The following is a 15,199-nucleotide window of genomic DNA, read 5'->3' as shown; positions in this document are numbered from 1 at the left end:
CACATTACATTCTGGTTTTTACCTTGTACAGTCCAAAAGATAAGTGATTAATTAGATTTTGACCTGGTGGCGGCGGCCATATTGGATTTCTCTATTTTGAGGCATTATGGGACATTTTTGAGCCTGGCATACAGAAGATTTGAATTCGGCACCCTTCCAAACCCCTAAAAATGTTGTATGCCAAAAATTAACATGATTTGCCTTCAGGGTTAATTTATTTTAAAAATTGACCTAGACTATGCTACATCCCGTCTGTTGTTGCCCTGAGGTCGTTTGCACATAGGCCTGCCTAGCCTACCCTGTCTACTTGGCAAAAGGTTTGCAAAATAATATTGTAAAAGTTAAAACTTTTTTTTTAGTTATGAGTTTTTTTTATTAGTTTATATTTTTTATATTATTATTATTTAGTTTAGTTTAAGTATATAAAAGTTACTTAAAAAAACAGTCATTGCATAAAGATAGTACTCCAGTTCTTGGAGACTACAAACAAGCAATTCATCATTTTGTTTAGTTTATTTATCATCGTCATCTTCCAACCAGACAGTGGGGAGTAGCCTAGTCTAAACATCCAACTCCAAACAGTCAAGTTTTAGTGCTTAACGTGAATATGGAAAGAAAGTAGACAACACAAATTAAACCCAAACACAATCGTCACAAAAGAAGGAAATTAAATTCAAAATGAAAAAAAATTTCTTGACTTCAACCACTAACAAATTCCATTTCAGAATCTATCAGGCCTAAGCATACAAAACATTGTTGTGCAAATCACATTGAAGGATATTTGTAAAACTTGAGTAAATATATCAGAACTCAACTGCCTACAAGATTATGTAGGTTCACAACTCAGGAAAAGTATTTCACTAGAAGACCATCACGCTGCAATTAGGCAAAGGCGAAACAGGCCCAGGTAGAAGCCATTTTTCTTGATAAGAGATCTGAGAAGCTCTGACAGTGAAGGCTAGGCTATTTTTTTAATGCTCTACATCCCATACAATTCAAAATAAAATGTTGATAGAAAAAGGACTGTTGACAGAAAAGTTAAGTCCTGAGTTATGTGAATTTCACTTCACTTTATGTCATTTTCCAAATATAAATTGCATGCATGATTATATTGCTGTGATATTATATTGCTCATCTCTTGTTAAATGTGAAGTGTAAAGATCTAAGTTTGTCTTCATTATTCATATATCCTCAAATACCAAAAAAGGTTGGTGGTCAGAAGTGCTTTGTCACTGATTCTCTCTCGAAAGCAGGTGCTCGTTGGTTTCAAGGGGATCCTTCACGTCTTAAAAGAGTTGTTTTGACTTGTAAAGCTTCATTAAGGAGTGTAGGCTACGTCTAACCAAAAAGTTCCAAAGGCACACTGCTTTTTATAGTTAAATTGCTTGCACCATGCTCTGATGAAGACATTTTTTGTCGCAACGCGTACAGTAAGCCCACCTTAATTAAAGGCTTTTTAACTATAAAAAGCAGTGTGCCTCTGGAATTTGTTTGGAATTCTACACTCCTTAATGAAGCTTTACAAGTCAAAGCAACTCGTTTAAGACGTTCATTATTCATATGTTGCACCATTCAGGGCAACGTCTCCTTCATTTCCTCCTTAATTTGTTCAGCTCGATAGTTTTTCACAGCACATTTAATGTTTATATCTGGCTTCAGGCAGTTTTCATCAAGAGCGGCGCCAGAGATTGGGTCCGTTTTGGTTCTATAAGAAATACAAATGCTCATCATTTCTGCCTAATACAAAACTACAAAGAAAGAAAAGCACAAGCAATCTCGTTTTATTTTTAAAGAAATAAAACTATCTGTGCCAGTGACTTCATTGTGTAGATCCAACTTACTCCTTCAGGTGATTTTCGATTGCTCGTCGCTCATAGGCAGTGCCATATGTTGTTTTTACAGGATCAACAAACATCTTCTTTGTCAACGGACATATCAAGTGAGGGGGCAAAAATGACTGCTGAGCATCTGAACCCAGCAGTTTCTGAAAAACATTAGTTAAAGTTTAAACATTCACACTGTTGCTGTTACAACAGCAAGCTGCCCATACAAAGAGTAAACAAAAGTGAAGTGCTCTACATGGGCTGAACTTTAGAGGTGCTCAACCATGCCAGGATGCCGAAGGTGAGCATGGATTGTATGAAGCAACTGTAAAAAAGATAGACTTGTCGACTTGCAGCCGTCGTTGCTTATGGATCTTTAGGAAATGTCAGCAACATCAGCAAATACAGATCTCCAAAAAGATCAGGTCAGTGTCATATTTAAATGTCAGCTGGTGGTCAATAAGAGAGCCAATAGCTTTTGTTATTTTTACTTTCTCCCCTCAGATCTTCTTGCCATAACTTTTACTCACAATAGACCTCCCACGGCCTTCTCTGCCTTCAAATTTGATCTCTACACTTTTCTTTTCATGAGCATTTAACTTCCTCTACTGCATAATCAGTTAGCAATAGTTATTATGGTAATATGCATAATGTTATTATTGAGAAGTGACACAGTATAACTTAAGTATAACTGAATTATTTGACATAAAACATATTATTGTTATTTAACCTACTGTACTGGATTAAAATATAAAAGAACAAACAATGGAAGGTGCTTGGGCTAGAGGACAAGTGCTGCATGAAGTAGGTCGGTACAGAAAGTGAAGAGAAAAGAGGTCATACTATACATAAAATATCATAAAATCCACCTGCTTTTATTGCAGCCACATTCCCCCAAGAGTGTTTCTTTGCATAAAATGTACAAAATGTTTGTAAAAATTCTGGACACAAAGTTTTTCTATGTGGTCAGGAGGCGGCCAAGAGGTGTACCTTTTCCATATCATACATCGTTGTCTTGGCAGCGACTTCTGTGTTTTTCTGGGCCTCTTCTTTATACGTGTCGGGATTCAACATAAACTCTTCTGCTAAGACACTGGAATAATAGCAGTGAAGATACTACATTTCATTGTTCATATCATTACATTGTACAAAGATGAGGACAATTACCCTACGGACCTAATACTGATTACAATTAACATGTACTGTCTTCCAAGTGAACTGATTATATCCCATGGTGGTCTATCTGGAGGTCAGACTCCTGCTTCAGATCAGGTGATGCTCAAGCCTATAGTTCATCCACGGCTAACCTGAAAAGGGGCATTTAAAAGGCCAAGCACCACCACAAGCTAAGGATTGAGGATCACTTCAAGAACAACTCTGACCCACGACACATGTGGCAAGGCATTCAGGCAATCACAGATTACAAAACTACTAACTTCACCCCCCCCACCTACACCTCCTTGCCTGATGAGCTGAACCACTTCTATGGCTGCTTTGATAGGGACAACAAGGAGGTGGCCATCAAGGCTGTGGTCTCTGCGGATCACCAGCCCCTCACACTCTCCACCACCGATGTATGTGCGGCACTGAGCAGGACTTATGCACGTAAGGCTGCTGGTCCTGATGGTATCCCCGGACACGTACTCAGGGCCTGTGCTGTGCAGCTAACTGAGGTTTGGACTGACATATGTAATCTGTCACTAGCCCAGGCAGCTGTCCCCGCGTGCTTAAAAACCACCTCCATCATGCCAGTGCCAAAACACTCCACTACAACGAGCCTTAATGACTTCCGTCCAGTTGCACTCACCCCCATCATCATGAAGTGCTTCGAGAGGCTGGTCCTGGCCCACCTCAAGATCTGCTTACCACCCTCACTGGACCCCTTCCAATTTGCCTAGCGTCAGAACAGGAGCACGGAGGATGCCATCTCTACGGCACTTCACTCTGCCCTGTCACACCTTGACAATAGCATCACCTATGTGAGGATGCTGTTCATTGACTTTGGTTCAGCATTCAAACACCATCATCCCCTCCATACTGATCACCAAACTCAGTGAACTGGGCATCAATACTTCCTTCTGTAACTGGATTCACCTACGACTGCACACCTGTACATGGCTCTAACACCATTGTCAAGTTTGCAGACGACACAAATGGATTGGTCTCATCTGCAATAACGATGAGATGGCTTACAGGGAGGAGGTCCAGCAGCACCTAACATTGTGGTGCACTGACAACAACCTGGCTCTCAACACTTAGAAGACCAAAGAGCTTATTGTGGACTTCAGGAAGTCTAAAGCTAGCACACACACCCTTTCTCATCAACTGAGGTGGAGCGTGTCACAAGCTTCAAGTTTCTGGGTGTCTACATTTCTGAGGACCTCTCTTGGACCATTAACACCTCTACCCTGATCAAGAAGGCTCACCAGCATCTCCTCTTTCTGAGGAGACTAAAGAAAGTCCACCTGTCTCCTCAAATCCTGGTGAACTTCTACCGCTGCACCATGGAGAGCATCCTCACAAACTGCTCTGCCTACGACCGGAAAGCGAATTTCTATTTAATTGTGAGCAGCTATTGCTGAAGTCAAACGTTAAGGTATTCCGCTTTGTGGTATCTAGGGTCTGCTTTCTGTTATGCTAGGCTGTCCAAAACAAAGTTCATAGCTGGTACCTTAATGTCTGCTACGGCAAGTGACTTGTTAGAGAGCTGAAGGCAGCAAGACAGCAGACAGACCCAGGATGTAGGTGGTGGTACATGAGGAAAAAAGTTTGGGAACTGCTGCTCTAAACCACCTTCTTTAATCCAACTGTACACTACTGTCTATTCTGTACTATATTTCTTGTCCTGTCTATGCACCACCTCTGTATTTTGTACATCACATTGCACTTTTCTGCCTTTTTGCACTTCTGGTTAGACGCAAACTGCATTTCAGGGGGCGGCTGTGGCCTACTGGTTAGGGCTTCGGACTTGTAGCCGGAGGGTTGCCGGTTCGAACTCTGACCAGTAGGAACGGCTGAAGTACCCTTAAGCAAGGCACCTAACCCCTCACTGCTCCCCGAGCGCCGCAGTAGCAGGCAGCTTGTGCTTCACCTCACTGTGTGTTCACTGTGTGCTGAGTGTGTTTCACTAATTCATGGATTGGGATAAATGCAGAGACCAAATTTCCCTCATGAGATCAAAAGAGTATATATACTGTACTCTGCACAATGACAATAAAGTTGAATCTTTATTTGAATCGCTCACCTGTCTAAAGGATCATCGGTCTTTGGGGCTATGAGGACTCACCTGTCTAAAGGATCACTGGGGCTATGAGGACTCACCTGTCTAAAGGATCATCAGGCTCTGGGACTATGAGGAGGCCGTACACTGCATTCAGGATCTCCCTCATGGTGATGTTAGCAGAGTAGTTACGATCAAATATGTTGTGACAGATCCGTCCAACATTGTTGATATTGCAGTGGTACATCTACAGAATTGTTAAGGAGACTTTACAATTTTAAAGACATTTACTTGGTCAGGTCCCTTGTTGCGTGTAAGATCTAAAAACAATAACAAGCGTCAAAACACTACCAAGCAGACAACTTCTATTCAGAAAAGAGAAAACAGCAATACACACAATTCATCATTTATTAAGCATTTGTAAACTATTACTTTTTGCACCTTCACCATGACACCCACTCTCTTGAGCACCTTGCCAGGCACACACAACTAAGGACTATGGTTGGACTACTGTTTGCACCTTCACCATGACACTCACTCCCTTTAGCACCTCACCAGTCCTGGCCCTGTCACTACAAAGCCTTTATGCTTGATCACCCTCAAGCACATTGGACTTTCTTAATTTAACTTATATAGTGTATTTAGTATTTAGTTTTGTTAGTTTCTTATCTTATCTTCTACTGTCTTTATTGTACAGTGGAGTTTAGTTATATGTTTATACTATACTAATGTTTACCATTTCTGTTGTAAGTGCATGTTGTGTGTTATGTCTGTATGCTACTGAGACCCTTGAATTTCTCCTTGAGGATCAATAAAGTATCTATCTATCTAACTATTAGTAAATGGTTTGTTCATCATTTGTAAAATACACCTCATATGTTAATTATTATCAATAAAGCATTTGTAAACACAGTTATAAATGGTTTGCTCATAGTAAATGAGCCTATATCTAAAATATAGGCTTATTTTATATCAATTACTTTTTAATACTTGTTTTAAATAAATGATGCAATAATAATTTGTTGATGAAGTAATATTTCCATTATCTAAAGGTACACTATGCAAGATTTTCACCTTTACGAAGCCAATTTGATGGTAAACGAACTTGTAATTGGCAAATCGTTCCAAACCTAGAATAGCTTTACAGCATAGAGGTAGCCAGATGCTAACGAGAAAAACCAGCCATGCAACTTTTAGAACAGCGCCATTGTACAACATTTTCATTGTGTACAGGGGATGAGTCACAAGAAGTTTGCTATTTACAATAGCAGAGTAAACTATAAATGAAGACTGTAAACTAAACTATTTATTCATTTCAATGAATATTTAATGAATTCATTTTAATGAATACTGTTTTTCAAGTATTTTCAGTAGAAATGTAACTAAGTAAAAATAAATCAAATAACAATACCCAATCAAAACAACACAACAGCAATTTGATTGATATTACCTGAAATACAAAATTAAATAGCACAATTTTATAATGGGCTTAAAAACGGAGATATAGCGTTTTGGAACCAAACTCTTCAAATATATTGTGACTCTACAGGGAGCTCTACAGTCGGCAAATATACCTAATCCTGCATAGTGTACCTTTAACAGTTGTTAAATATACATGCACTAATGATTAGTTAGGGTGTGGATACATATTTTATAAACCACTTCCTATAATTCATGATTAACTCAGGAGTTACAAGTGGTTAGTTAATGATATTTTGTGAGCTCATTTAAAGTGAGGACTTTTTATGCTTTGCAACGCATTTACAAATGAGTTTTAAAGGTTAGATTTGTATTTATTCATTTAGCAGACCCTAACTTTTATCCAAAGCGACTTACACATGTCAATTAAATTAAAGGCCAAGGGCACAATGGTGGAAGCTATCCACTACACTAGTCATTAGGCCTACTTATTTTAGTGGAGAAAGAAATACACTTCCTACAAATATAAATCAGGTTTGTCAGAATCAGTGCTGGTTACCAGATAAAATGAAATAATACTTTCAATACACTTAAATAATTTCCTTAAAATTGTTATAGCAGTCTCTCTGTCGTAAATTTATACTTCAGAAGGATACTGGTGTGATAAAACGCACAAGAGGCGGTTTCACAGGATAGGAGTCCCCAAACTGACAGTAGAGTTCAAAAACTCCGTTCTCATACGGAGTTTCTGGAGGGCCCTGTATCAGGATCTTCCAAAATGCTGCGAGGGTTTGAGGTCTCAAAATCAATATACATTTGCTGCATCTTCAACATCTGGTGGCCAATACACCAATTTATAAGAAACTAAACATGGCTTACTGAAGTCTGTGTTTGAGGGAGACTGCATAAGAACCTAAACAGGACTTAAAAGTCTGTGTCTGAGGGAAAGACTGCATAAGAATGTAAATATGGTTTACTGAGGTCTGTGTCTGAGGGAAACATAAGAATCTAGACGTGGCTTACTGAAATCCGTGTCTGAGGGAAAGATAAGAATCTAGACGTGGCTTACTGAAGTCCGTGTCTGAGGGGAAGACTGAACAGTAGGGATGGGGATCGCAGTGCAGGCTTTTCAGCTCCTCCATGATGCGTCGGTCCTTCTCCATGAAGCGTGTCGTCTTTGATTCCAGAATCTTTTTCTTCAGAGCACTACAATTACAAATTGACTTAAGTACAAATACCACAAAGGTTGTACAGAAAGTAACAGCAGTTGTGGACAATTACGGAAATATGAATAAATAAATATCTTACTCCTCAGTCACCACCACTTTACTCTCTATTCCTGGGGGCAAGTTCACCTGTGGCGTCACATCATAGCCGAGGGTTGCAAAGATTGTTGTTAACTCATCCTATAAAAAGGGTTTAGGAGTTAGACATATGACCATCAGTAATGATATAGTCATGAGTTTAGGAGAATTCTGGAATGATACAGTTACATCTGAGGCTATTTAACGCAAATATAATGTGTATGTCCATGCTCTCCCAATTCCGTGGTAGGCTATCCTATGATCAAGGTGACTGTTCTGCATCAATATTGTTTCATCACCTTGACATACCACAGGCATATCAGGGTTCTCAAGTCTCACACAATGGGCGTGAGACACACGCAATTCAACAAGTTCACATGCTCACACGCCACACCTTGCATTTCTCACGCAGAAATATTAGGCTACTATGTCAAGGTATCTGCATAATTATTAGAGGTGCAAGGATTTCTCGCAGGGTTTAGAACTAGCGCACCAGTCACTGGCCAAATAATAATAATAATTAAAAAATAGCCACCGACATCCAATCAAAACATAGTGTTCGTTGTATCCGGGTAAAATTCCAAAATAGGACATCCACTCCCTGCAACCACGTTATGCTTGTGCGCTTATGTGGGGTTACACGTTTAAGATTTCAAAACTGCACCAAAATGCTTTTTATTCAGAAATTCAACTGTCTGTCATTTAGTAAACCAGCCTACTTATGGCACTTTACAGTGTGTTTTATTTATAAACTAAACTAAACGGTCGGTCATTAAGAAAACATAATGATTGTGTCGTTGTAGCTTTGTGTAACCCAGACACCAGCAACGTTCATTTTATACGACCAATCACTCTCGTGGCTGCCTGCATTTTCCCTGTCGTCACAGCTGCAACTTTCGCACTCGTTTGTGCTTTTTAGCGGCGTGTTCATCAGACACCCGTCTGAGCCTCCATGGACCATGTCAACAATGAATGAAAATTAGCTTATTATCAATGATTGTTATCAATTTGAGCGAGTATGCTACAGTACACATTTTTTTTCTAAAGATACAGGACTGCTGCAGACAATGAGCTGCCAAGCATCATAATGTAATAGCGACCCAATGTACTTGCTGTCCTTATAAAAAAAGAAAATAAAAAGTTGGTCTCAGCATTCACATTCTTGGTCCAATGGTTCAGTGACAATAGGCTACTCAAGTGAATCAAGAAATTAGCCTAATAAATAAAATATTTGTCTCACTCAGCACATATATCTCGTAAATTGGTGAGCCATAGACTATCCCACCGTCAAGATTATTATATTTCAAGATTCCAATCTATCCCACCTAAATATGAAAAGTTATTTCTACTGACATGCTTCCTGGTGACATAAAAACACAAATGGTTTCCCCTTGATATAAAGGCTGACATAACAGACATAGCTATGCAAGATGGGTACAAATCCCAGACTGTCCTGAAAAATAAACAAATATGGATGGATGTAGATACAATGACAAATTCAAGGTCTTAAAGGGTTAATGATTCTTTCCAAAAAACTCACCAGAAGTCTTCATGAATGAGCACACAAAGCCAAACATTTTAGTGAGCGAGTGCCTACCCCCAACAACAAAAAAAAATCTCACTCCAAGCTGAGCTCAAAACTTGAGAACCCTGGCCATATGCTATAATCTTAATGGATAAAAAGCCATTTACTTCAGTCTGGATGGCTGATGTAGATTTTGGCTTGAGTTTCCTGCTTTCCAGAGAGAGGACTGTTTCCATTTCAAAGAGCTTCAGAGCCATTTTGCTTGTGTCTGGTTTAAAACAGCAACCTCCTACAAGTGAAAGGAAATGGTTGTCAAAGGAGAAATCTGGCGAGTTTTCACAAAGATTTCCGTTTCTGGAGGTCATTGAGTACTGTCGGTAGGCCTACGAAACAAAATAAAAACAATCGGTTTTACCTAGCTCGAGCTGCTACAACCAGCAGCTAATGCAGCCAGGCAGCTACAGCGCTATAGCCTGGCTCCGCCTGTCTACGTACTTCGGGCCAATTTCTTTTCCCTACAGTACTTCGTCTGGAATAGCTTGATTCGCCCTCATTTACTTCAGCTTCTGTATGTAAGTGAACAGACAGGAACAGAGGGCGTCCCTGAAAGCGATTACGTTGCACAGGCATGGTGTTTCAATTACTACGTCCCCGCCCCCGAAGCAGACTGCTTGGAATACATCAACTTAGGGAGCGAAAAGGCTTATGAAATGTTTGAGCAAATGTGAATAAAAGGCACAAAATAAGGTTGGTGTGAGTTATCGGTGTGTACGTTCTATTTTTAGCTCTTTCTCGTTTACTAACAGGAGTGTCACGAACGTCAGCTAAACTTAAGTCATACCTTAATTCTGTGTCACTTGAAAAACGCTGGTTGCTAGTGAGTGGTTCAAAGCGGTTCAGAGAAACTCCAAAGATTTTAAACCTCAAACTGTGGCCTCTCACCCGGAAATAAATGTTTGCCTATGGATCTAAGCTAGCCTGGAAAATCCAGACCCTGATAATCTAGAAAGATTAAGGGTCTGGCAAAGAGCAATGTAATGGCCCAACTCAAGGGGCGGCAACAAGCATGCATTTAAAAATCTCACTGCACGCAATTGGATAACACTAGACCACTTTTACTCTGAATGATTTCGGACTTCGACGCAATCGGATAACACTACGACGACCAGGGTAGGAATTTCACGGCGGCCATGGCCGTCGTTGCCCCTTGCGTTGGCCGTGATGCCCCTTTGAAAATCAGAGGTTTACAGGCCACTGTGGCCTTGGTGCCCCCTTCTTTCAATATTCTGGTGTGAGTCTGACTAATAGCGTATTTTATTAGCCTATGGCCTATCAAAATAATCTTAGCATTCACAGCGCAAATTAATTTAGTCTTTTACGCAGTGGAGAAAGTGACAGCGCACGGCAAGAGGAAATTGCGTCCAAATTCACCCATTCTTCTCAGTTGAACTAATCGTGAAGTAGTGTACTCATCACACAGACATCACAAGTATAAGATCATCACATGAAAGAGCTTTTTCTCAGCTTTTAAACAATGTTAACCGCTAATTGCTGTGGTGGAGACAAGTAAATAATATGATTAAATTTAATCATAAATTCTAGGTTCTGCGCTTATCTCCCTACCCATTCATCTCGATGGAATACTTCACAAACCCTTCGTTCAACACATGACAAACCATATATAAAAAAATAAACAGCAGACCTTACCGAACACAAAGGTGTAAAGCTGTCCCCTGTACAGTTAGCCGTTCCAGAGTAATCCGGTTTTGAATTTGCAGCAAATTTCGACATGCATGTCTCCAAATTTGGGCTTTAAGTTTCACAAAACAAACAAGGCCAAATAAAAAATAAATGTTACAAATATCGCCTAGATATCTGTAAATATTAAAATCAGAGGATATACAGCTGACTAAGAGTTTGTGAAAGTAGCCTTAATGAGCACAAAATAAAGTATAAGTATATATAAGTAAATATACTCTTTTGATCCCGTGACGGAAATTTGGTCTCTGCATTTATCCCAATCCGTGAATTAGTGAAACACACTCAGCACACAGTGAACACACAGTGAGGTGAAGCACACACTAAATAACACACTGCCTGCAACAACAGCGGCGCTCGGGGAGCAGTGAGGGGTTAGGTGCCTTGCTCAAGGGCACTTCAGCCGTGCCTAGTGGTCGGGGTTCGAACCGGCAACCCTCCGGTTACAAGTCCGAAGCGCTAACCTGTAGGCCACGGCTGCCCCCAAATGCTAATCCTGTATCAAGCATGCCACAGGCTATTAGCTTCCTAAAGCTGAGCTGTGCTTAAATTGTTCAATACATGATTTTATAACAGGCCAAATATAAAATAAATGTTATATATAGCCTAGATATCTGTAAATATAGCCTACTACTGTATAGTTAACTTTGGCCTTGGTGCCCTGACATGTGGCCTTTGTGCCCCCCACCAAATATGCCCAACTGAAGGCCAAGTGGCCTTGCCCCTAAAATGGTGAAATTCCAAGCCTGACTACGACCAATGTGTACTGTCCTCCAACGTTGCAGCGCTGTCTTCATCGGTTTAGCTGGTTCCCCGGAATGCAAGGGGAAAAAGTAACGTGCATCATTGCTCTTTGCCAGAGTGTCTCACAGAGACAATTCCATTGTGCTCTCGCGAGAACTCTGGATTTTCAGGGTAGATCTAGGCCAGACCAGAGCCTGTTTACCGAGAGCCGGTTCACAGCCTATTAACTCCATTGTACCTGCAATCAGTATAAGTATAAGTATATATACTTTTTTGATCCCGTGAGGGAAATTTGGTCTCTGCATTTAACCCAATCGGTGAACAGCACACAGTGAACACACAGTGAGGTGAAGCACACACTAATCCCGGCGCAGTGAGCTGCCTGCTACGACGGCGGCGCTCGGGGAGCAGTGAGGGGTTAGCACAGGTGCCTAGTTAGGTGCCTTGCTCAAGGGCACTTCAGCCGCGGCCCACTGGTCGGGGCTCGAACCGGCAACCCTCCGTTTAAAGTCCAGAGTGCTAACCAGTGGGCCACGGCTGCCCCTCAAATCTGTTGCAGTTCCACTAGGGACGATCACAAATAAGTGCAAAAACAATGGGGGTCTATGGAACTAGACGGCTACATTTGTCTCTTTCACCTGGTTGTCGTTGAAAAATCGAAGATTTGATTGTGGTTTCTGCAAGGTATATAAGTATTAAGTATAGTATATATACTCTTTTGATCCTGTGAGGAAAATTTGGTCTCTGCATTTATCCCAATCCGTGAATTAGTGAAACACACTCAGCACACAGTAAACACACAGTGAGGTGAAGCACACACTAATCCCAGCGCAGTGAGCTGCTAGGCAGCCTGGATTCCATGGAGCAAATTTTCGCCTCAGTTAGGGGACCAATCACAGAACGGAGGGAGGGCAGCAAGACGATGACGACACACCGAAGCCGTTATGAGCTATGTACAGACGCATTTGATAGACATTTGTAGCACCCAATAAACGGCTCTGTGCATTCGTAAACTACGTTTCAAATATGAGAAAATGAATGTCTAGTTCCCAGACCCCATCTCAATGAGATGAGGTCTGACGTTAGCCAGGCTAATTTGAAAGGCTTTTTAGAACAAATAAGTGACTCAAAAATCTAATACTCAGCGGTGTGTATTTTATCTGCCCCCTCTTTCGCATGCAACATTTAAATTTCTAGACTTATATCCCGAGAAAAGTGGATTTGACGGGTACAGCTCCATAGACCTCCATTCATTCTGCACTTATTTGTGAGCGCCCTCACGTGTAACCAGAACAGAAACCAGAAGATTCCCGAGAGTGGCAGTTCTCCCCTTATTAGACATTCTCTGGCCAGACTCTCTGCGAAGTCAGAGAGTCTGGTATCCAGGCTAACAGCGCTACACTCTGTGGGTATGTCTGTGAGCCCCCATGTACATGCCCACAGAATGTAGCGCTGTAGCTTCCTGGCTGCATTAGCTGCTAGTTGTAGCAACTCGAGCTAGGTAAAACTGATTGTTTTTGTTTTGTTTCGTACCAACAGTACTCGCTAACCTCGAGAAATGGAGATCTAGGCCAATGTGAAAACTTGGAGGAAATGGTTGTTGAGGAAATGGATGTTCTACAATAGCGCATATGTACACAACAAAAATCTATATACAATTTGAAAGAAATCCATTTCAGAATAATTATTTGACAATATAGAATACAGGCCTGTTACGTTGCTGATCCCATGCAGTACATTGTTAACGACCTCTCCTACCAGGATGCCATCAACCACAATGCTGTTACTCAACAACTTGTTCACTACAGGAACAGCGGTACTGTTTGACCTATCAAGAAACCAATTAAATTCAAATCTTAGAGCTGACCCAATATTGTGAACAAATATACAGAAGAATCCTAAAGAAATACTCACCCTTCATCATTTCCATCTGTTAAACATATGACACGTAGACGGCACTCAGGAAATGTTGCTCTAATTTTGCTCAACTCAGAAGCACTTTTAGCTAATGCATCATATAGCGGTGTACATCCATCTGCCTGAAGACTCTGAACATGTTCCTGAGGGAAGAATTCAAATCATATGATTAATGCCCTGATACAACCACGCACCTTGATGATGATGATGATGACTATGGAAGTAATATGATTATTATTGTGATATATGAATGTGAATATTTTCATACCATATTTTGTATAAAACATACATATATGGGCATATATAGGCGTATTCTAACACCTTATTTAATAGACAAACAGTCGTTCACCTTGAATTTCTCCAGGTTTTCTGTAAACCTGTGCATAATTTTGACCCCTGTCCCAAAAGTCACCAGACTGATCAGATGTGGGAAATCATACGCCATGCTTCTGTTTGCAAAGGCATAAAACAGCTGTTTCACAGCATCAAGCTTTCTCATTTTGGTTTCCGAGTAGCATTCTTCGCTCATAGAACTACTGGTATCCAAAAGAACCTAGAGAAAAATAGCATTTTAATCATGACAGCATTTTACTGAAAGTATTATTGAAGTATTGAGATGTCAGGTTATTAGATAGATTTAATCTAAATTAAAACAGGGTGTTGCATAGGCTAGAAATCTAGACGCACCCTAGCGGCAACAAATGTAATTTGCAGCCAGGGTAGTCTAGCAAGTCTCCGTTGGCCTGCGAGCTGGAAAAATCCAACTTCGATCAGGCCAACCACATCGTGTATAGAGTCAGTGGGCTGGCTTAACATAATGACGGCAGAGTTGTGACGGTTCCGTGTGAATTCCCTGCTACTTGAAAACAAAGAAGATGGATGCTGCTACTGCCAAACAGTGGTCTTTGAATCGTGACTCAAGTTAAGCTTTTTTATGTTGGCAAAAGTTTGATCAAGTAGCCAACTTGCTCCGCTGGTGGGAATATGCACGGGACTCATGAGTTGTATCTTGATGCGGGTCTGGCTCTTTAGGCTAGGTGTTGCATACATTGTTTACTCAAGATGTATTGGTGAAGTTTGCTGTTTTTATCAGTTTTTATTCCTCTCCATTCTACATGTTTAAGGCATTTTTCCACATTTCTCTATATTTGTGGATCCTGAACTGAAGTATTGCATGATCATCTACAACAAATTATCAGCATAATTAAAATGTTTAAAAGCATTTGGAAACATTTACAGAACTATACACAATAGCTGAAGTGCCCTTGAGCAAGGCACCTAACCCCTCACTGCTCCCCGAGCACCGCTGTTGAAGCAGGCAGCTCACCGCGCCGGGATTTGTGTATGCTTCACCTCACTGTGTGTTCACTGTGTGCTGTGTGTGTTTCACTAATTCACAGATTGGGATAAATGCAGAGACCAAATTTCCCTCACGGGATCAAAAGAGTATATATACTATACTATAACTGCAATTTTGTGACAAAACAAG

General features: G+C 40.7%; 1 protein-coding gene across 5 annotated transcripts in view; it reads right to left on the bottom strand.

Moving 5' to 3' along the window:
• Window positions 1–494: 494 nt before the first annotated feature.
• LOC125294291 overlaps window positions 495–15,199 on the bottom strand; it is an 80,643-nt gene continuing 65,938 nt past the window's right edge. For all 5 annotated transcript variants that reach the window (XM_048242839.1, XM_048242843.1, XM_048242840.1 and 2 more), the window contains 11 exons: window positions 14,060–14,263; window positions 13,708–13,853; window positions 13,503–13,621; window positions 9,459–9,580; window positions 7,771–7,868; window positions 7,532–7,668; window positions 7,119–7,243; window positions 5,145–5,290; window positions 2,814–2,916; window positions 1,842–1,984; window positions 495–1,705 (listed from right to left, as the gene is read on the bottom strand). In XM_048242839.1, the coding sequence (XP_048098796.1) occupies window positions 1,573–1,705; window positions 1,842–1,984; window positions 2,814–2,916; window positions 5,145–5,290; window positions 7,119–7,243; window positions 7,532–7,668; window positions 7,771–7,868; window positions 9,459–9,580; window positions 13,503–13,621; window positions 13,708–13,853; window positions 14,060–14,263 (1,476 nt within the window). In that variant the 3' untranslated portion in view covers window positions 495–1,572. The remainder of the gene's footprint in view (window positions 1,706–1,841; window positions 1,985–2,813; window positions 2,917–5,144; window positions 5,291–7,118; window positions 7,244–7,531; window positions 7,669–7,770; window positions 7,869–9,458; window positions 9,581–13,502; window positions 13,622–13,707; window positions 13,854–14,059; window positions 14,264–15,199) is intronic.

Source organism: Alosa alosa, chromosome 5 (genome assembly GCF_017589495.1).
Source record: "Alosa alosa isolate M-15738 ecotype Scorff River chromosome 5, AALO_Geno_1.1, whole genome shotgun sequence".
Classification (NCBI taxonomy): Eukaryota; Metazoa; Chordata; class Actinopteri; order Clupeiformes; family Clupeidae; genus Alosa; species Alosa alosa.
The sequence above is the reverse complement of the archived record's forward strand: the minus strand, read 5'-3'. Positions and strand labels throughout refer to the sequence as shown.